This window comes from Callithrix jacchus, chromosome 2, assembly GCF_049354715.1.
Source record: "Callithrix jacchus isolate 240 chromosome 2, calJac240_pri, whole genome shotgun sequence".
Classification (NCBI taxonomy): domain Eukaryota; kingdom Metazoa; phylum Chordata; class Mammalia; order Primates; family Cebidae; genus Callithrix; species Callithrix jacchus.
In genome coordinates this window covers 194,197,667-194,220,607 of record NC_133503.1, presented here as the reverse complement: position 1 = coordinate 194,220,607, position 22,941 = coordinate 194,197,667, and the positions used below count along the sequence as shown (strand labels likewise).

The 22,941-nt window shown below is 42.1% G+C and overlaps 1 protein-coding gene across 26 annotated transcripts in view; it reads right to left on the bottom strand.

Moving 5' to 3' along the window:
* Positions 1-22,941, bottom strand: part of CTNND2 (catenin delta 2) — a 967,235-nt gene that overhangs the window by 409,674 nt on the left and 534,620 nt on the right. For 15 of the 26 annotated variants that reach the window (XM_035292306.3, XM_035292310.3, XM_035292308.3 and 12 more), the window contains one exon: positions 17,919-18,483. The exons of 10 other annotated variants lie outside the window; for them this stretch is intronic. In XM_035292306.3, the coding sequence (XP_035148197.2) occupies positions 17,919-18,483 (565 nt within the window). Of the gene's footprint in view, positions 1-17,918; positions 18,484-18,996; positions 19,262-22,941 lie in introns of those variants that run through there. One more of the 26 variants, XM_078365670.1, reaches the window with a different exon arrangement.

The following is a 22,941-nucleotide window of genomic DNA, read 5'->3' as shown; positions in this document are numbered from 1 at the left end:
ACAGTATTTCTGAATAATTGGGGCAGTGGTGAGAACTCCATGAATTCAGTGTTAATAAAAACCACTGAGTATTTTGAGGAGGGGAAAGAGACAGGGCAGACAAGTTCCTTACCTTTCTCTTTCCTGGTAATTAAATAAATTCTGATTTAGATAGTGCTCCGATGAATGATAGACTCAAAATAACTGTTCTGCATAACTAGGTTCATTGCATCTGATTTATCAAATGCCAACATCACTCTGAATATTATCTCAAGCTTATATTTTCCAGGAATATATTTAAGTACAATATGTTTTAAGTTCCTGTTGTCAATTGTTATTCCTGAAGGTTCTGGAAATACTGTTAAGGATTTAAAAGTGTAAAACTAAAAAAACAAAAACAAAAACGAAAAAAAACCAGTCATCACATCCAAATGTAGAGATAAGGAAAAGTTATCCATCACTGGTACATTTTGAGTTGTGAATTTGTCATTATGCCTTTATTCTAAGCCTCAAAAAACATCAAAGGATAATTGATGAGAGGATCTGCTGAACTGTTAAGGGGTGGCATGGTCTTAGGGTATATGTAAAAATCCTCTTTTTACATGCATTTACTTTGCATTCAGAAATTTTCATTAGTGCCATTAGTCAAATTAATGACCAAGGGTACTAGGCAAGGAGGAAGAATCTAAGGTAAAGTCACCTATGTAAATATCAGACGTTTGATATGCTGACATTAACACAAATATAATAATCAAATTATCTGAATAGGATGCTATAATTTTTTACATATTAGAGTGCTCTGAGCATAACTATAAGCTCATAGCGTTTTTCCCTGTAAACACTTGTGCAAAATACAGTTGCATATGGAAGCATTACGCATAGTTCTGAATCAGATAAGGCATTTTAAAAAGAACATTATTTACTCTTCCTTTTATCCACTTCGATAAAATTTCAATTGCTCAAGGGTGGGCTCAGTTGCAAGAGACACACAGAAGTAGGGGAAGGAAAAGAGTCAAGGAAACAAAGGTTCAAGATGTCACAGCTGGCATTCATGTGTTCTACCACCCTTGTTCAAGAAAGAACAAGTCAGATCCACATTAACAAGGCCTATTTCATTTGGGGCAATTTCAAGAAAAAATTCTCACACAATCTTTTCTGGAAATCTGCCACAAAATGTCATTATATGGTATATATATTTGCTGATTCAAATAAAATATACTTTTGTTTAATAGTAATTCTCTTTCATCATTATGGTCTATTTGACAGTGAATCTCAAGCGTCAACACTAGACTCAAAACACCATTCATGAGCATTTACGTCTTTGCTAGGGACTGGAACTCTGTTCTTATAACAAGAAAAAATGCTGGAGAAAACCCAACTTTGTCTGAAATGTTATAGATGTCAAGGACAAATGTTCTTGCCCATTACATTGGTGGAGAACAATTATGGGAACCTGGCCTTGACCAAGACCCTGCAGGGTGGCAGAGTGCAACCTAAACATGGATGAGCCAAAGAGAAAAGGGGATGCAGATCCACTGACCAGACCAACTGCCCTGATGATTTCCCCTGCCATGATAGACATAATGTCATATAATCATAATACCTGTGTCTATAAAGCATTTCATGATCAATTACTGCAACAATTCCTACATCGTCCAGCATTAATATTTCAATTTTATAATGTGGTTTTGCTCTTCCTGTTTCTTCTCTTCACAGGACAAAATTGGAGTCTAGAGAGCTCAGGCACTGGCAACTTTTCATATACAGTGTGTTTGAAAATGAGCTAGCAGACTCACAGATGAAACATGGGTGCCCGGCTTACGAGCTAAGGAAGATTTCATGAGGCAGGGGGAGAAAGGGTATGGAATTTCCCTACATATATTCTGTGCAGGCTGCTGCACCCACAGGTTTGGAGAGTCCCCAAAAACTGGGAAAGGCTCTCAAGTTGATCTAGGACCAGGCCTGAGGCATTTGCTGTATAAGAACTACCACATGTCCTGTCATGGAACCTCAGAGCCATCTCCTCTTCACCACAGCTACAAGTGACCTGAGTGGATGCCTGGACAGCTCAGAACCTGCATGACTACTGACCACTTGGCTGTGGGGTTGGTGTCAGGGGAGAGAGGAAAGGGTTCAGTCCTGTGGCAGGGGGGAAGTATGGATTCTAGAGACCCAGAGAGATGGGCAGAAGGGACCACTGGAGAATGAGAGACCCTAGACATCCCCTGCTTCTATGTTGACCCCTTTATTCCTTGGCTCTCATTTCCATGTACAACTACTATGAGGAAATGTGACAACATGGCGCATGAAAGATAATTACTATCTTGACACGTGAAAGGTGGCCTTGGGGTGTTGGAGGTAAACAGAAATCGTATCTAAAGTAATAACTTTACTGTTGTTTCTTGTGTCACTTTTGCCCAAAGAATTTGAAGTAAGAATATATGAATTCTGTCCCAGCTCTGTCTCTAACCAGCTGAATAAACTAAGGAAACTCACCATAGTCTTTGATCCCCAGTTTCCTCAAGTATAAAAACAGAGATAATAATATATATATGTATTTGGACAAAATGGTATTGTTGGAGGATCAGGATGAGAGAGACTATGTGGGAAAGTGCCCTGCAATGGATAAAGCAACATCAAATAGGTGTTCTCACACCACTGAATCTCTGAATCAATAAATTTTGTCATCTCATGCAAATACATCTTTTGACAAAATAGTTGAAAACCTCTCACCATAAACTATCCAAATTTCAAAAGCAACATGAAGATTTCAATTTGAAATAATCTAAATAACCATTTTTTTCTGATAATTTTATGAAGTATGATTGCAAAAATGTGAATATTACAGTTTTATCTTCTCTTAAAAATATGTGTGCTTTCTAATGGATAACTGCAAAAAATGCAGGAATGAATGAAGTTTATGAGGAAAGAAAACAGTGAAATGACTGAAAAAAGGTGGCATCCTTTTTAGATAGGGATAGGGCATAAATTAAATTTCCAAATTGAAAGCAATAAATATCTGCCAATTCAGTAGGAAGCCAGTGACAGATTGCAGGGAGTTCTTGACACGGAAAACAGTTACAAGGCTGAAAGGGCTACGTACGGCTCACCGCCTTGTGCCTTGCCTGTGCCTGTTCCACACCATGTTTTCCTTGGATCAACAAGGCTGTTTTCATTTGTCCAGCAAAACAATGTATTTATCATTTTTAGAATGAGTTAAAACTGAATTTCTATGTACTAGATTTTACATCTATCATTTATAGGTACTAGTTAATCACTAAGGATCTATAAATATATTTATTCAACACATCCACTGAATGCCTGGGAACCTCCAGGAGTTGAGGATGTCCTAGTGCTCAAGACAGACAATGTCCCTGGCTTTGAAAATAAGTATTACCTGAAGGAGGATGGAGGTGAAGGTGTTGAAGAAAAATGAGGCAGGGCAGTGGGAAAAGAGACAAAGTGTCAGGAGGTTGTCGTGTTTGGCTAGGGGGATCAAGAAAGGTCTTTCTGAGCATCTGACCTTTTAGCAGAGAGCTGCAGACAGTGGGAGAATGAGTCTCACTGGAGGAAGAGCTGTATGGTTCTCCGGCGGGGGGAACCAGCAGCAGACACAAAGGGTCTCTCCAGGATTTCAGAATATACAGAGAAGTGATTTTATATGTACTGAAACCATGCTGTCTTTAAAAGAAATACCAGTAAGTATGTGAACTCTTTATGAGTTCATACTATAATTGATTGTATGAACGAAAGGATTTCTTTAACTCAAAATTTCAAAATCACAGCAACTACATTTTTATCAGAAGGATTTGCAGCAGTCAGTGGGAGATGGCATAACCTTGTGAGAACTGCATAGCTGAAAATTCAGCTCCAACTATTTTGGATTTTTTGTTTGTTTTTTGCCTTGGAGTTTTCATTCCTTAGAATAGGATTAATTCTAAAATCTTAGTTTACTCTTCAAAGTATTATCTAGAAAAATTGCTGAAAATGCTGATTTCTGAATACAACCCCCAAGAAAGTCTGATTAGGTCAGCCAGGTAAGATGCATCATCAATGCACATTTCAATGGGCACCCCCAAGCCTCCTGCTTCTAATGCAGGGATCACACCATGAGCCATCCTGTCCCAAATAAATGAGAAAAAGAGGAGATGGGCGTATTTGCAAAAAGTAAGCATCTAATGTGTTACACCTTCCATTTATCACTTGTTGCTTTATTCAGACAATTTCACTTAACACTGGTTATGCCAATTACTTTACTACATTAATGAAACAAGTCCATGCTGTTTTCCTTTATTGGAATCCATATTATTTTATTTATATGCTCTATAATATATGACTCTCTAATGCAAATTCACCTGCCTTTACAAAAAAATATATTTTTGCATGTTTTCATTCTACAGTATCAATAGAGTTTAAGACGACATATTGCCATTTAACTGGTCTCTTCAAATTTGGCACCCAGTTTCAAATGCTCATTTGCAAAGAAATGGAAGGAAAATAAGAAGGGTTGAAATGACCTACTGTTCACATGGCCAGAGTGAGCAGCCCGAATGTGTTTGTGAACTATTGAGATAAAGTGCTCTCATACGGAGAAAAAGATAAATGTCTTGATATGAAGAAAAGTCCAAAACAGAATCTAAGAATTGAGGCTTTTAAAACTTGCGCAGTCAGTTAATGCATTGACAATTGTTAATGAAACTACAACTTTGAAGGGCAAAGGGAACTTCTGTAGAGAAGGGTGGGGTTTGGCTAGACACTGATTTTTCCCTCGCAAATTTGCACTGCTGTTGTTCCTTTGTGGACGCCCCGATTTTAAGGGTATTTCCAGGATGATATGTCAGCATTGCTAGGCAACACGGCCTTTGCACGTAGGCAGCCTGTACTCTGTGGTAGCTGATGGCTTTGAAATAGCTATTTTCTGGACTTTGAACCTCTTAAAATGTTTGACTTGATGCCTGTTATCATGAAACTACAGGGGGAAAAATGATATCGGCATAGAAACACTTTGAGATACTCAAAAACGAACATAACTTTGGTTATCATTATCTCAGAAATGTGTATGAGGTATATTGTTGAGAGGTGCAAATATTATTCTTAGATCTGAGAAGTACCTCATCATAACGAAACTTAGCTCAAAGGAGGCACATTAAGAAAGGCGTGCTTCAGTTGGTACTTTGGGAGTATACATAAGGAACTGGGCACATTCACATTCTTCCTTCTGAACTCTGTTTACCAAGATTGACTTGTTTTATTCTTGACTTTTGCTTTTGACTCAAAATTCCAAAATCTACTTCCTACTCCTATGTTAATTTAAAAATTAAATTTGCTATTTAAAGGACTCCAAAATATTCCCTATGCATTCTTAATCAGGTCTATCAACTAAATTTCATTTGCAAATGATCACTAAGTTGTTATAATTCATTTGACATCTCATGTTGTTATAAAGGTAAAGATGTAAGGACACATTTCTCATATAGGTTACGAGTCGTGTTTCAGACTCATGTTTGGAAGGAACATTGCTAATTCATATGATTTCAAAGATAAAACTGCATGAAACCTACTGATTTCAGTGTAACAGGTCAGCTGATAATGTAAAATGTCTCTATTCTAAATCTGTTTTTGGAAAGAAAAAATGCCCTATTTCGTCAATGTTAGATTTTCATATATTATACTAAGTTAGTCCAGTTTTGCTGCTATCGCTAATAACTTGAATATTACGCAGTCTTTGGCAGCGTACAAAACACGGATTTGTTCCTGGAACTTTCCTGATGAGGTTTCCCAATACCATTTACTGTCCTGATAAAAACTCATCACACCTTTCACAAAATGAATACTGCAAACTGTTGGGACTCAAATACTTTCCAGCAAAAATAATTGAAAAGCGAAAATCACCGGTCAGGACATCGTGGTAAGTCCATGTGATCTCATGCCTGTAAAAGTATATGCCTCTTGTTCTTGTACTTTCGAACCACAAGCATTTATTCCCAAACTCTTAGGAAAACAGGCATCTTTTGTCCAGTCCTTTTTGTGACAGGCAGGCATCTGGAACATAATGATAGTGGTAATGGAGTATAATGAGTAATGTGGGGTCCTGTATCAAGCTTTGCATTTTCACTTTCAATGGAAGTTTGTTCTTCCTCGCCACCAAAATGGAAGGAGTGTAATGCCCCACACCTCATGCAGGGCTTCAGCTTAATGAAGAACTGGCAGGAACCTATGGCTAAGGTGGAATTGGTAACAGTGAAACATATGAGGTACACAGGATGGTTGGAGACCTGTAACCAATATCTGTTTTGGGTTTCCTGTCTCACGGGAAGTAGAAAGTAGCACCACATTTACTAGCCATGTATTTTGGTGTTTCCCAAAGTGCCACATGCATATGGATTCCCTAACTGGCATGCAGGTACTGGCTCAGTGGGTTTGAAGAAGGGCCTGGGGTTCTTCATTTCTAGCAAGTTTTCAGGCAATGCTGGTGCTGCTAGTCCACGGACCACCCTTTGAGAAGCCAGGATGTATCTGTCTAGCTATGAATACGCATCTGGTCACTAGGAGCCCCAGAGACAGACCATCAATGCCATGGTCTCTCCTGCCTAAGTGCTAGGATCACAGGCGTGATCCACTGTGCCCAGCACCCCTGCTTTATTAGGCAAACACAAGTGGCCTCAAAAAAAGGCACAGGTCAACAATATAGCTAGACACTGGCAATGAAGGTGTTCATCGGCCTGGGCTCTGCATGCACAAGCTGTGCTGGACGTGAAAACTGACCATTCTCTCAGCTGCTGCAGAGTGACTGATCTTAGCTACAGCTGGCTGGGCCCCCCACCAGGGGCCTTCAAAGGCCTTAATGAGCAGGATATCTTGGGCAAGAGTCACTTCTAATGGGCAAAGAACATCTTTCCATCTTCAGGATGGACTATTTTTTAAGACAGGGTCTTACTATGTTGTCCAAGCTGGTCTCAAATTCCTGAGCTCAAGTGACCCTCACACTTCAGTCTTTCCCGTAACTGGGACTACAGGGGACAGACTACCATGTCTGGCTCAGGGTGGATTTTTTAAACATGGGTGCACTGCAACATTTTTGCTGATTATGGTGTTTCTTGAGGCGAGTATCTAGGCTCCCTGCATTGCCACAGTTCACACATACAGAAGGGTAGCTCAGGGCTTCTCAACCCTGAAAGAACATGCATGGCATCTGTCTTAGACACCTTTTAAAGAGGAGCAGTGCTGTGGGTGCACTCCAGACCAGGACCTCAGGGGATGGGCCCAGAGAATGGAATAGCTCAGACATTCTCCAGGTGTCTTCAAGAAGCATTCAAGCTCTGGATGGCTGGGGGTCAAACTAGCAGATTTGAGCTAGATGTCAGATCTTGAGGAGCATGCATCAAGATTTGGTCCTCAGCAGACCCATTAAGGCTGCAGCTTCAGAATATCCCCAGAAATATCCATTCCTGAAAGTGAGGGAAAGAAGGAACCTCTTCTTAGATGAAGCTCTAGTTTCGGAAGTTTGCAGATACCTTTGAGAATAAAGGATGCTTTTTGCCCCTAGCATGCTACACCTAGGAGCATGCCTCTAGCACGCCTCCTGTTGAGAAGTCCCTGCGAGGTCACAGGTTGTGGCCAGGCATAGATGGCAGGACATTTCCCGTCTCTGTCTTTTCCCTTCCCTCCTGCAGGTCTCTGGGCTAGATCAAGTGTGGTGTCTGAGGAGGGTGGGGTCAGTGCTGTGACAATCACAATGTGTATCTTGTGAACTCTTGCTAAAAAGAATTGCTGTAACCACTACACTTCAAGTGAAAGACAGTCCTGACTAGGGAAAAGACCCTTAGAAAGATTCTACCTAGGCACCCAAGCCCTTCTCAGCTGAGACCAGACAGAATAAGAAATTATGGAGTGATAGAAATTTTGAATTTGTAGTATCTTTATAAGAAGGGCAACATAATTTGACCTCAGACTTGTAACAAAAGTTTTTGACATAAGCATGTAAAGAAAATTAATCTATGAAGGTTAATTTTTACCTAGGAGGAGTCTTGTATTTAAAATTTCCTTCAAACCAACTCTCCTCCCTGGGAGTAGCTTTTGGCAGCTACTGGGAGGAGTGGGCCCAGAGCCTTCATCACCACAATCTTCTGAGTGTCCTGATTAACTACAGATGCAGAGCAATCTATGATTTGGTACTTCATTAATTAGTCACTTACCAGAGTATTTAATGGCCATATTTACACAGTTACTCTTCTTTATCAATGAGGGGGATAAAATTCAACGAGTGGAATTTTATTTCTCGACAGCTGCGTCTCAATACCCCATCAGCGCGATACTCCAACAGTGCATCTGGAGTCTGGCTTCCAGACCTCATTGTTATGGATCATTATGAATATTTCCATGGAAAGAATCCAGAACAAGGTGATCCCAATCTACCTTTTATTTTTTTGTTACATCGAGATGCAAAGCAGGCCAGAACCTGTGGGCTGAAGCTTCAGGGAGACCAGAAGCCTCCATTCTGCTTTGAGAGCTGACTACTGTGGAAACTAAGCTAAGTGTTCATTTTTGATTATGTGGCTTCTGTCCATCAAAGCGGTATAGATGAACTTCTCAAGGTGTGAACAAGAATAAGTCTTAACAGGCCGGAGTGGAATTAAACATGTAGCTATCTTTTAAATGGGTTCAAATATTTGGATAAACTTGTGAACTAAGATGTTTTACATCTCAACATCCTAAACAGAGGCCTTCTTCCTCAGATTGCCTAAGACAGGACATAGGTAGACTGCACAAATTCCTTTTAAACAACTAGACATTTAGCTTCTAAAATGCAAAACTTTTTTTTATTTTGAGACCAACTCTTGCTCTGTCCCCCAGCCTAGAGTGCAGTGGCATGATATCAACTCACAGCATCCTCCACCACCCGGGTTCAAGCAATTCTCCTGCTTCAACCTCCTGAGTAGCTGGGACTACAGGCATGCACCACCATGCCCAGCTAATTTTTTTGTATTTTAGTAGAGATGAGGTTTTACCATGTTGGTTGGGATGGTCTCGATATCCTGACCTAGCGATCCACCTGCCTCGGCCTCCCAGAGTGCTGGGATTACAGGCGTGAGCCACAGCTCCCAGTCCTAAAATGCAAACTTAAAATATATTCTCCCTATATCGTTTTTTTCTCCTGCTTTCTCTCTTTCACCAACACTCATAGAGTGGCCTCTGTCGTAACAGCTGAAGAAAAAGATACCCTAACTCTCAACATGATTTATAGGGAGGAAATGACAAATAAACAGTTTCATAGTTTAGTAATTCTCTGTACTGACATTTTATAACCTCTCTATATCGACATTTTATTAATTTTTATTATTTTATTCAACATAATTTCAGCATATATGAAACGAGTTGGAGAAGAGAGGAATTCTGCTGTGCAACACACAGTTCTAAGGAGGACTAAAATTTCCCTTTGATTCTTTTCCTCTCAAAAGCTTTAATATGTGTGTATGTGCATTTCTATTTTAAAGTTCAACTAATTACTGGGTTATATATATATAACGATCATTTGAATAGCAGTCATATTCATTAAAACATTAATTTTCTAAGACAATACACAATGGAAACCAATCTGTAGCTAAAATTCTTCCACCTTCTTTTAAAAATATTGTCATTTTCCAGGTAATATGCTGTTAAACAACCAACTGGTTTGGTACCCTAGTGATGTTAGTGATGCTTTCTAGTTCAGAAAGTCAATTTGTTTTGACTACATACAATAAATACTATGTATCTGAAAAAAACCTACCAAGTTGGGAGAGGGGAGGCTGTTTTTGGTCATGTGAATAACAACAAGGTAACTGACTACTAGGGTCTAAATGTTTGTGCTCTCCCCGCCCCCCAATTCTTATGTTGAAAGCTAACACCCAATGTGATGGTGTTAGGAGGTGGGGCCTCTGGGAGGTGATTAGGTCATGAGGGTGGAGCCCTGATGAATGGGATTAGTGCCCTTACACCCCAGGGAGAACCAGGTGAAGACAAAGCAAGAAGGGGCCATCAATGAACCAAAAAAATGGGCCCTCATGGGACAATGAATCTGTCAGCACCTTGATTTTGGACTTTCCAGTCTCCAGAACTATGAGAAATAAATCTCTGTTGTTTATAAGTCATACAATTGATGATATTTTTTATAGCAACCTAAACAGACTAAGACACTGACACAGCCATGGAAAAAACTGTGGCATTAGCTGCTTCTAACCAGCTGAGCTTAAGACCTGAATGATGAATGCCTTTGTGTGTGTGTGTGTGTGTGTGTGTGTGTGTTCATGCATCTGTGTCTGTTTCTTATTCTAAAGAGAAATACTGACTTCCCTTTTCTACATCAATTTTCTATTTTTGTCTCTTTTTCATGCCACCAATTCTTTCCAATTCCTCAGTAATCTTTGATAATTTATCATATTTGAGAAAGAAAAATCCAGTGGCAGCTTCTTTCCGCAGTGTGAAGGGAAGCATTTTCCACTGTGCATTCCTGAGTTAGAATTTCTGGAGGGGAAGGCAGGGCATTCATACTGGCAGTCTTCCTTCAAAATGAGTGGTGGGGGTTGAGGTAGCAGTCCCAACCTCCTCACCACTCCATATGTCTGCTCTAAATGAACTTTATCTCGTGTGAACCAGCATCTATAATGGAAGTCTAGAAGTTTCTTCAAGAGAACACCTCTTAGAGTAGGCACTGGCTACAGGGTCACCATTTTGGTAGGAGAGAAAGATGCCTATCAGGGGTGCCAACTTAGAACTGTCTTGAACACTGACTTCCAATTAATCTCTCCATCTTCAGCCCATCTCTCCCCAGCCCCACTCCTCAAGCTCAGCTCTGACCCTTGGCCCTGTCCAGGAATTCACAGAAGACAGCCAGTTCAGATCACGTCCAAAGTCCTGACAGAGCTAATTCTCAAAAGACACTATCCCCATATTTTAATTGCTTATCATCCTACTTTCTAGAAATTCTTAACTTGGCTTGCTTGTTGGTGATATTGAAACCCTGGTCTCTGTGTTTTTGTCTCTTTTGTGACGTCATTCCCTACTGTTTCCCTATTGTTTCCCTGTACTTTTATTTTTTGAGGTGTCTGGGAAACAGGGGAAACAAATGAGTGGGCAGAGGATCCCATCTTGAACAATTCTCTTGGGTAGTTCTTGCTTTTTAGTGTGTATTTTCTCACTTAAAGCATAATCAAAATCATATAAATTTCAATCATATTAGAAAAGCTTTCATAGAATTCTATAGAAAGATGCCACTTTCCTACAAAAGAATGAAAAAAGGACCTGTTTACCCCCATTTGATTTACAAGGCTGCTATGAGGTAAAGAAGGGTGGGTGTTAATTCTTGTGAATCAAACAAAAAATGAAAGACACCAGGAAGACCTTTCGGGCCACAGCAATCCCAACTCTTGGTTCCAGGCTTAGCCACTAACTTGCCACATGGGAGTATTAAAATTGCACTGTTTCCACTTCAGTTTCACCTGGATGTCAGTTGGATAGAAATCAGATACCAAAGCAAGTGCAATGCAGGTGCTGTATCAAATGAATTTACAAAATAAATGTTTGATTACCATCTCTGTGAGTCCTGGACCTGTAGGCAGATGAACGCTATTAGACTGGGCTTATGTACAGAGGATGGAATGTTTGCTCAAGAGGTTTCCTGTCTGCCTTCCTGGGAATTTCAGAGAGATGAGCTTGTACAAAGCCACTCAGATGTGGATTCCCTACTATATTATGGGGTCTCAGAATTCCGGAGGGTAAGTGGCTGGCGGAATAACCGTTGTGTTGCTGGGAGCAGGAGATTGTTGGTGTGTGGGAATCAGCCTGCACTCCCCAAGTGTTTTGGGGTGTAGGATGCCAGAATGCACTATGCAGAAGGGAGACTCACATTATATTGATTCTAAAGATGGCAGGGGCGGGACTGGGTTCCTAGCACAAGAGCTTATGAAGAAGGGGCTGGAGGCCAAGGGTGTGGTCAGCAGGGAGGGAAATGACTCCTGTGGTTGGGACAGTGCCCCAGCTAGGTCTAGTTTGAAAGAACCCTCAGAAGCTCCAGTTGAGAGCAAGTCAGCCTTAACCACCTTTGAAAGGTTAAAGTTGATTGATATCACAGGTTGATCATATTCTAATTAGTAAATCTACACTGGAATTTTTTAACTTTAAGTGATGGTGGGAAAAACTAAATATCTGGCACTAGAGTGAGCAGAATGTTCATGAGGACTACTCATGCTTGTGGAGGGCACGGGATGATTAGCTTTCGGAAATGAATTGAAAGGAGCAGCAGGAGCCAGATCACATGTTGCACTTCGACCCCATCCCAGGAGCTGTGGACTAAACTCGCTCATGACCTGAGTAGACTTCTCGTTTCCTTTGAGAACCTGACTGCAGAGATGGCAAAGCTTTCATCTAGCATTAGACTTTTTTCTTTTTCTTCCTTACATAAGGTGTATCTGGAAGACTTGACCAGTCAAGGAATGGATCTGAAATCTCTAAACAGTCAAGATTCAGCATTTATAGTGCACGATCCACTCTAAATACAGAGTTTTATGTCCATTTGACTGGGGACAAGCCAGACATGCCTTGTCAAATTCCTCTCCATATTAGGTCAATTTTCATTCAGATCATTGGTTCACAGTCTCCATTTCATTCATGTAAATTTTACCTCAACATCAGCTTTTGATGTTTGACTTTAATGCATATTTACAACGCATATTTCTTTTCAAAACAGAATTAATTTAGCTATAAATCCTGAAAATGAAAGGATTATGTTTTTTTCTTTGTAAAAGTGAACAAAAATTGGTATTGATGAAGTCACATTCACACATTCAATAGAATGTTGACAATTTTTTTTAGATGTTATTACTTTCTTTAAAATCATTAGTCACTTAAATAAGTTGAAAACTTACATTGCATTCCTACATCCTTTGTATTTCTCTCCACTGACACAAAAATATACTACCTTTAACTATGTATCACTTACACTTAAGGCTACAGAGATTCTGTAGTGAAAGTGACCTATGTTCAAATCACATCCCTGTCATTTCTAGACAAGTAACTTTGGGCAAGGATGTTATCATCCCTAAGCCTCAGTTTTCAAATCTGCAGAATGTGGGTAAAAATCATGCCTGCCTCATTAAGTTGCTGGAGATACGAGATTTATTAAAATACATTTAATTCTTAATTTATAAAAAAATTAAATTAAGCAAACTTTGGGTCAGAAAAAAAAATAAAAAGCAGGTTATATCACTGATCTAGCCTTTTTTCTGAACCATTTGTAAATGATGATTTTCGTATTGTGCCATTCAAAGCAAACGGGAGTTTTTAGAAGCAGTGAAGGACTCTTTCAGTGCTTCCAATGTGATTCCCTGTCCATTTTTTCCTTTGTAATTTCAGCCTCCACACACTTCCCAGAAGAAAGTTTCTATGAACCAAACATGACCATGTCAATTGTCTGCTGGAAAGATAAATTTCTAAGTCCATTACCTTAAATTCAATGCAACAGCTTTATCTCCCTCTGTGCCTTCATTTCTCACCACTCCCTACCATTCTGTCTTTGCTCGAGAGACTCTGACTTTCCGTGTTTCCCCAGAGATTCAGAACTCTGAAATTTCCGGTCAGACTTTCTAACTGAGCTGCCAGTTGTCTTCTGCTGCCTCCCTGCAACCCCCACACACCTTCTCAACTCTGACTTTGTTCTGGCTACCATTTCTTTCTACTTCCTCCTTTACAGCTTTGCTCTGGGACCACCTCATCAAGGAAGCATGCCGGGTGCACACTGAACCCCACTACAAGATGCTCCGCTACGTTGCTCCCATAGTAACTAGCTTCTGTCTCACTCTGCACTGGCTTTAAAACTGCCCATTCCTGTGTTTGTTCCACAACTAGGTCTCTCGAAACCAGAGGTTACACCTCATTCATCCGCATGTGCCCAACACAGACAATGACATGTTTTGGGGTTCAATAAACCTGCTCTGTGTCTGAAGCAAAGGTGGATGACTTCTTCCTTGCACACTTAAGGTACTATGGTAGGTATTAATAAATAATATGAGTTAACTTCTGTTGAGCCAGAAAAACATGCTAGTCCTTTACCTATGTTACCTTATTTATGTGCCAAAGTACATGAATAGATACAGTCGTGATCCCTTTTATCAGGGAATAATTTCAAGCTGGAGAACCATGAGCCTCCCAGCCTTAGGGAGCTCCACCAAGGCAGAGCTGGGTTTCCACTAAAGTGGCTGTATATGATAAAAGCAGATACAACTGTCTTTTTAATAAAAGAAAAGAAAATTTTAAAACTATCCGGGGATCTTTGGGTTGTGATGACTTAACATGTGAGAAGTTACACTCTTTAGGTTGAATCTGAATTGTGGTGTTTTCCCAGAGAATCAGAACTCTGAAATTTCTGGTCAGACTTTCTAAGGCTTGGCCATCAGGAAGTGCAAACTGTGAATGTGTGTTTCCGTACCAAGTGCCCAGTATAATCAATGACCTGAAACCCTCAGATACAACTTCTAATTTCTGGAAATGTTTTCTTGCAAAACAAGAAAAGCTTGAAAAAACACTAACCTCCATATATCCAACTTTCTACTGGCCATGTGCCCTTTGAATCTGACAGATATCACCTATGCCAAACGAAGATCTTAGCATTTACCAGAACTATTCCCAGACCACCCGGTCCCCCGGCAGCCCACTCCATCTCAATCGATGTCAACTCCATTCTTCTGGTTGTTGGGTGGGTGGTATCTTGAGTTCTCTTTCTCTTACCATCATCACCTAGTGCATGAGAAACGCTCAGTGGCCATACCTTATATACACACCCAGAACTCTAATACAGTGTCTTCCATAACCTCCAATGCTTCCATCTTGACCCAAACGATAATCACCTCTTGCTTAAATGACTGCACTCACCTCTCAACTGACATTCTTGCTTTTGCCTTTGATCTTGATAGTCTATTCTCCAAATAGCAGCCCAAGTGACCCTGTTAAGAACTACATCAGAATGCATTACTCCTCTGCTCAAATCCTCAGTGGTGCCCATGGGTTTAGCAAAGCCGGCGTCAAGTTCTCCACAAGACTTGCAAGGCCTCTCTGACCTGGCCGTCTACTCCCACATTGCTGACCTCGAGTCATGTGTCTGCTCTTGCTCTCTCTGATTAGCCCCCATGATCTCCTTGCTATTCAGCAAACATATCAGACATACCCCCATTTCTAAGCCCCTGAACTTGCTGTTCCTTCTGCTTAGAATACCTTCTGCCCAGGTGGCCATAGGGCTAGCTCACTCACCTACTTCAGGACAGATTCAAAGTTACCTTCTGTGTAAGTACTGTGTACTAACTAATGGCACCACTGGAATCTAAAAGCAAACTATTGGGTACTATGCTAAGTACCTGGGTGACGGGATGAACTGTACCCCAAACCTCAGCATCATGGAATACACCCGGCTCACAATCCCACAGAGGTACTCCTGAATCTAAAACAAAAGTTGCAAATTATATATTAAAAAGTCACTTCCTATTTAGAGCCTTTCCTGGCCATCTATCAAAAGTATTTTGATGATTTTCTATCTTCCTCATTTGAAACAAGGCCAGGGATTTTGGCCGGTATTTTATCCCTGGGATCTAAGTCAGTGACAGTAGGTAAAATGTGCTTAAAAGTAATTATACAAGGTGGCCAGGCACAGTGGCTAAGGCCGGTAATCGCAGCACTTTGGGAGCTGAGGTGAGCAGATCACTTGAGGTCAGGAGTTCGAGACCAGCCTGACCAACATGGTGAAACCCTGTCTCTACAAAACATACAAAAATTAGCCAGGTGTGGGGGCAGGGTGTCTGTAATCCCAGCTACTTGAGAGGGTGAGGCAGGAAAATCACTTGAACCCAGGAGGTAGAGACTTCTGTGAGCTGAGATTGCACCACTGCACTCCAGCCTGGGCAACAGAGTGATACTCTGTCTTTAAATATATATATATATGAATTAGTGAAAGTCACCAGCTATCCTGTATCCACCCTTTCTAGTCATCAGTGACAAATCTCCAAAATCACAATCCTGAAATTCCAAAAGGTGTTTTGCCATCTTGACCTAACTGTACTTTTTCAACTAGCAAACCAAGTAGCTCCCAACTTCACAGTGCCCCCTATGGTATCAAGCACCCAAAATCAGACATGGGGGTCTCAGAGTTCCAATACTCCTGATCTCTCAGAAGCATCAAGCTTGTCCCTTATACCTTCCCTGGGCAACCCAAGGGCAACATAAGCTACTTTTACAAAGTACTTTTACAGCCCCTTCTTAGACACAATGACAGAAGGAGCTGTTGGCTCTACTCTGCTCCATTCACACTCCCCTAACCTCTCCACAGGTATTTGCAGCCGCATGGCCACACTCTCGATTTCTTCTGAAATGACAAAGTAGAACATCCAAAAGTCTACACATATTACCTGTTGGAGAAAGCACTGGAAGCTAAGACTCCTGATTTCTTTCATGAGGAACATGTAAGAAATGAAATGGCCCCTAGAAGGCCACCTGGACTCCCAGTTCGTCAGTTTCCTCTTCTCTGCAGTGGTGGGTGTGGCTAAGAAAGGCGTCATGGAGACTGGTAAGAACTCCTCCCATCTACCCCTTCTGGACGTGATCTGGTAACTTATTTCACAAAATCATATGCATGAAGTTTCAGTACATGTTTACTCGCCTGCTCTTCCTGAGTCCCTACAGCATAGAGATTTTGGTACTCACATTGGGTTGGCACTAATGATTGTCTACCTCAAAAATTCTATTTGAGAGAGAAGCTGTGAGTGAGAATATTTTCATTTCAGTAAACGTAGCTAGCATAATTTTGTAGGCAGCAGCACCGCAGCCTGTTAGGCCAGGCCAGTCCACACTGGCAATTACTGTGCTGAATTAAAGAAGCCCTTGGCCACCTGCCTCATGCATGCAACAAGTTCCTTTTTTATCCTGTTTATCTTCACAGTCATCTATTTGTGTCGAGAAAGGAAACATATGAGCGTAGCATCTGTTACTACAGTGACACAATTACCAAATACTTCTATAAGCGAAAAAAAATCCACAATAAATCCGGGTTAGTTGTCAGGTGTTTCAGAGGACAAAACATTAGTCTTTCAATCATGGTGTCTTGTTTAAGCTGAGCATATGGTGCTAAGAGCAGAGAAGCCCCAGCTCAGCCTGGTTGCTGACAGGCATAACGACCGCAGAAATGTCACCTCCTCTAAACTGGCAGAGGAAAGCAGGTTTCTCTCCCACCCGGCCCAGCCCCTCCCTCCCTGTAATAAAGCAGGTACAAATTCAAGGGACTGCATCATTGCTGACTTTGTCCCAAGTGTTCCGACACAAGTACATCCAATGACAGGTACCTGAGAGTCCTTTAGATTTCCCACTGTCTAATTTAGCAGAGATGCAAGCTAAATAAATGCAAGCCAAAACAAAAGTCATAATTCAAGGCAATTCATTATTGGTTATTTTCCCACTACTATTGAAAACTATGCAAGTTGAATGTCTAATTTGGGAAAATCACTTCCTTTTTCCACAATAAAACATAGACAACTTACAGGTGACCCTGTCCATACTGCAGCTGTTACTTGTTTGGCTTTTTTTTCTAGATACCATCAACAGGTCTATGGGATGTTTTCCTAAATGTGTCTTACTTTCATGATTTAGTCTTTAGAACGGGGAGAGGGGCAGTGAGAGAAGAGAGGAGAGAGTGAGGCAGGTGTTAGAGACTGAGACACCGCACTACTCCCAAGGAACAGTCACTGGTAAACTGCAGGGAAGGCACTGAACTTGTTCCAGGGAAACCCTGGAGTTCTCTATCTCCTGCCACTACTTCAAACCTGGCGGACAGCGCGCCGGGCTTCACTTCTGCTGGAGCCCGGCTGCGGCCCCGCGCCCCCGCCACGCGCCCAGGTGAGCCGCGCCAGGTGGCAGCGAGCCTTTACCTGCCAGGCTGCCCGGCCTCTGGAGGGTGGCCGTGGCATACAGCTCCTGCGAGTGCTTGCTGTACTGCTCGGACGCGTGGACCAGGCGCTTGGTGGGCGACAGGGTGGCGTACGTGCCGATGGTGGAGCTCAGCTGGTGGATGGGCGAGGAGGAGATGGTGGACTGCACGGTGGGGGGCGAGGTCACGCGGATCGGGGACAGGCCGGCCGAGGACACGACGATGTTGATGGGCGAGCTGGTGCTGTAGGACTTGGCCAGGCGGCTGGGCGACTGCTTGGGCGAGGAGCCGCGCGGCGCGGCGTAGGTGGCGCCCTCGGGGGCCGAGCCTCCGCGCTGCAGCTTGGTGGGCGAGCCGCCCTGGGGCGCGGCCAGCGGGGAGCCCCCGCGCGGCGGCGCGGGCAGCGTGGAGCTGGAGTAGTAGAGAGCGGCGGCGGCGGAGGTGGGCGGCGCGTCGGGCAGGTGGAAGGCGCTGCCCAGGCTGGGCGCGAACGGCTCCCGCGGCGGCGGCGGTGGCGGCGGCGCGGGCTCCGGCCCCACCAGGTGGCCGGCGCGGCTGGTTGTGCCCTGTGCCCGGGAGAGGAGAGAACACGCGCACTTAGCGAGGGAGAAGAACCCGGCCCACCCGGCCCAGCCCGGCCCGAGCGCAGGGAGACACCCGGGACACCGCGGGCGCCCGGCAGCTTGGCGAGCCCAGCCGCGCTCGGGCGTCGCGAACCTGCGTCCCGGCGTCTCCTGGGGCGGGTTTCTGGTCCCGACTCTGGCACAGGCCAGCTGACTACTGGAAGGAAGTCACGTTTGACAAAAGAGACCTGTGTTCGCTTACATGTCGAAGTTATTTCGGGAATAGCAGAAGCATCGCATTAGTCACGTAAAGATTTTTAAAGGCCCCCCCGACAGGGTAATCATGATCTCGCTGGACGGGATCAAGATGTTAGTTTTAATGAGAAATTCGTGCAGTAAATCTTCTTCGGTCCCCACTTCCCACCCTTGCCTCAGGTCATTTCATTGGATACACTTTCTACCTCCGAGAATAGTCCAGTTTCATACTTATCTGGAGAACATCAAGAATAAACATACTTCTTACAGTTTATTCTGCCGCTATTGTCGCGTGGATTCTTCTTTTTGGACAAAGAAAAGTTAAACGGAGGGAAAAATTTTAAGTCAGAATGAATTCGCTTGGTCTTTTCCGGATTAAAAACAAATTCTAGAGGAATCAGAGCAATTGGAAATGAGAACACACAAAAAAGCCTCCCTTTTCTAGATTTTAACACTGAGCTCCCAATCTTTCAGCATCTTCCTCTCTCTCTAGCTCCCTTTAAGAGCCCCCTGCAGCTGTGTCTTCAAACTGAAAGCCAGTCGCCCCTCATTTATTTACAAGAACACAAAAGACAACAAGGGCTGGGGAGGAGCTGGAGAGAGAGTTGGAGGGGAAAGCACTTTCCTTGAATCTGGTCCAGAGACAAATTTGCATTGGAATGAAAACACTGCATTGTCAACCACTTCTGGGCAGGAGGTCTCAGATCTTCCAGGCTTTCCCGGGGGAGCTTACCAGTGTGAAAATGGGGTAGGATTGTACCTCGAGTTGGAGAGAAGCTGGGAGGGAGGGTTTTGAAATGAGGGGTGGGAGGTGAGTGGGGAGGAGGACTCAGGAGAGATGGAGGGAACGGAGGAAGAGAAGACTGAACAGATGCTAGCCATTAAAAGTTTCAATTATGCCTCTCCACCCGTTTTGGAATAGCAACTGGCAAATAATAGACTGGGCACTTACATCTGCACATACACAGCCATTCCAAATTTTATCTGGGATGTCAAGTTCATGTGCAGAGCTGAGGGAGTTAATTGAGCAATACTGAAATCCTGTATTAGGAGGAGCCTGGCATAGGAGGTAGATAAACACTTTGGTGAGAGACATTCTCTAATGCAGTGTGTGTGGGTATGTGTATGCATATGTATTTATGTATGGTGTATACATTTTAAATATTCTCAGATACACGCAAACACCTATGCAATCCATAAAGCAATTGTTTTAACGTTTAAAAAGAGTGAAAGTAAAATGTGAGCTCCATGAGTTTGTTCAGTGATGTCTCCAACAACTAGAACAGGGTAGAGACAGCAGGAATAATTTAGAACAGGGTAGAGACAGCAGGAGTAACTGTGGATGGTTTCTAAAGCTAGTCTCAAGGCTACGAGGGTCTTATGTGTGCAGGATGGGGGATGAACACTGCAGATGTGGGTGTGCTTACTCTGAACCCCAGAGAAATAGGCCAGCTTCATCCAGAGTCACTGAGGGGCAGCTTTGATGCAATTTTGCTTCTCTCCCAGTGGGCAGATCTGAGCATGAAACATATGTTAAATAGACTGGGCTTCTCACATCTAGCTGTATATTATAATCTCCGGGGGAGCTTTTTTTTTTTTTTAAAGAAAAAAGAATCTCAATACTCATGACTTACCATGGCCATTTAATTCAGTATCCCTGAAGGTGAGACCCATCTATTGGGTGTTTTTGGAAAGCTCAGCAGGTGATTTCACCTTGCAACCAAATATATGAGTCCCAGCTGCCCCTAGAGCAGTGGTTTTCAAAGGGAGGCTACTATTCCCACAGCTGCAGCATCAGTGAGGAACATCTTTTCAGCATTAAAAAATATTCTAGACAAGTCAGAGCAATCAGAATCATACCCCACCTTAACTCTGGGGGAGGGGCCGAGGGATCCGGATTTTAACAAGCACTCCCCCAGGTGATTATGGTGCTGGTCAAGTTTGCCAACACTGCTCTAGAAGACACTTGGATTTGGAGAGTCTGGAGTGGGCCCCAGAGTCTGCATTTCTAACAATCTCCTAGAGCAGGCAGATGCTGCTGCTCTGAGAATTACTGCTAAACTGCAGACATTTTTCTTCTGAAGCTCTGCTGGGGTTCCCTATCAACTGGGGCCTGAGTAACACTTAGCCATGCAGCACACAGCTGGCAAGTGATGGAAAAGCGTCTGACAAAAATTTCTGAAAACCCTTCCCACAGGAACAAAATGAGAAGAAAGAACCCTTTCTCTAAGGTCTCAGGAGCACTCTCTGCTCCCTGTTTACAATAAAACAAAAAAATTTTGTTATATCTTGGATATGTCACATTAATAAAACAACCTCAGAGTACACTATCAATGCCATTAACAAATAGCATAATTTTTAATAAGTATTAACTAAAGGACACAAATGTAAATGAGAATAATATTAAGTCAGCATTCATTCTAATATCTAAATATTAGAACAACACGTATCCTGTGAAAATCTTAATACTTTTTACAAATATTTTCTTTTTCTTGTCACCTGTCAGCACATCTAGTGTCAGGAGTACTACATGCTCAATATGACTGTCTCCTACGTTTTCTAAATGGATCCCAAATCTGTAGCAACTGCCATATGAGCTGTAGACATTTTGACAAGCTACAGCAACCAATTAGAAAGTCTTTTAGATATTAAAGGATCTTGTGAAATTGTGCAAATCATTTTGGCATGAGAAAATAAAAATAAAAATAAAATGTTATATACTGTTTAAGATAATAAGTGGTATTGTCCACTATGTACTAACATGTGATTCCAGAAAGGCCTTCTGAATGCATTTGTGTGAAATCAACTAGAGAGTGTTCTCAGGAGCACCAGCTACACTGGTGAGTTACCAGTGCTTTCTACACTGTAGAGAATGTTCTAAATCTGTTCTGGTCAATATGGCACCACTGAACACATGGGCCAAGTGACAGCTTGAAATGTGGCTAATCAGCTGAGGAACTTTAGTATACACTTCATTTTAATTAATTTAAACAGCCACATGCGACTAGTGGCCACCTTCTTGGAAAGCACAGTTGTCTAAACTCCTCTACAGTTTATAATAAATCATCCATGGGTGATAGATTCCATTCCAATGGCTTATGGAGTGAAAATGCCTGAGATCTATTCTTTGGCTAAATAGAGAAATTTGTTTTGTAGCATCATTTGAATAACAACAAAATTTGGGGAGCCTCTTTCCACTTTTGTGCTTATGTTTTCTTCCATTACCTAATTTGATTTCGTAACTCGTAGCCAGTTAGGGACACCTGAGGCTGCCATTCAAGCCCGCTGCACGATCACAGGACAGTTTATTACTACCCACGTTTCATTAGAAATAGTAGAAACACATTTCATCACATACAGAATTGTATTCGCTTTAGTGTCAGAAAGTTGAATTCTACCTTAAAAGTATGTTAGCACTCTAAAACTGCAAATCTAATTTTAAAGTTAGAATTCAAGTGAAGTTTCTTTTCTTTTTTTTTTTTTTTTTTGTAAACTGAAGACTGCTGCTACACACTGCTTCCCTGGGGATAAATTTAGAAATACTTGGAATAGATTAAGCCCCAACCCTGGTCACCAATCTAGGCTGTTGGTAGAGACAGTTCTTGACTCGGTCTTCATTCTCAGCTCTTTGGATCAGTCTCAGCCCAGAAGGATACTTTATTTGTCTTTCCTGCCCCTTCAAAATAAGAAACCCATCTATGAGAAATGAATAAGGAAGCAGGATGTTCGCGGATAAGCAACTCCATCAAGGAGATGTTCTGATTAAATAGTTTGATAGGCAGAGTATGACGCACCTTCAATATAGTTCAGTTCTTGCTTCCCTTATGGAAAGTTTTCAAGAAAAATATGGAACACTAACTCATCAAAGCTATTACAAATTGTTTCATCTGTATACATATGTTTCAGATGAGTCAGGTTTAGGATATACACAGAGGCCACACTTTTTACATTATATTGTATATGTGTGTATACTTAGTGGTATATTGAGGCCTCTTGCGTAATTGTAGATGCATTTATACCTATTCTATAGAACTGCTTAAGGGGAGAATGTATTTATGAAGTGTAGTAGAAAAAATATTGAAATGGGAAGTTAGGGAATACGTACATTATTCTAACAGCCATTAATCAACAGTACTCCAGTTTGATGCAATAATTTCCTCACTGACTCAATAAACCATTAACAAGCGCCTACTACAGGCTGGGCAT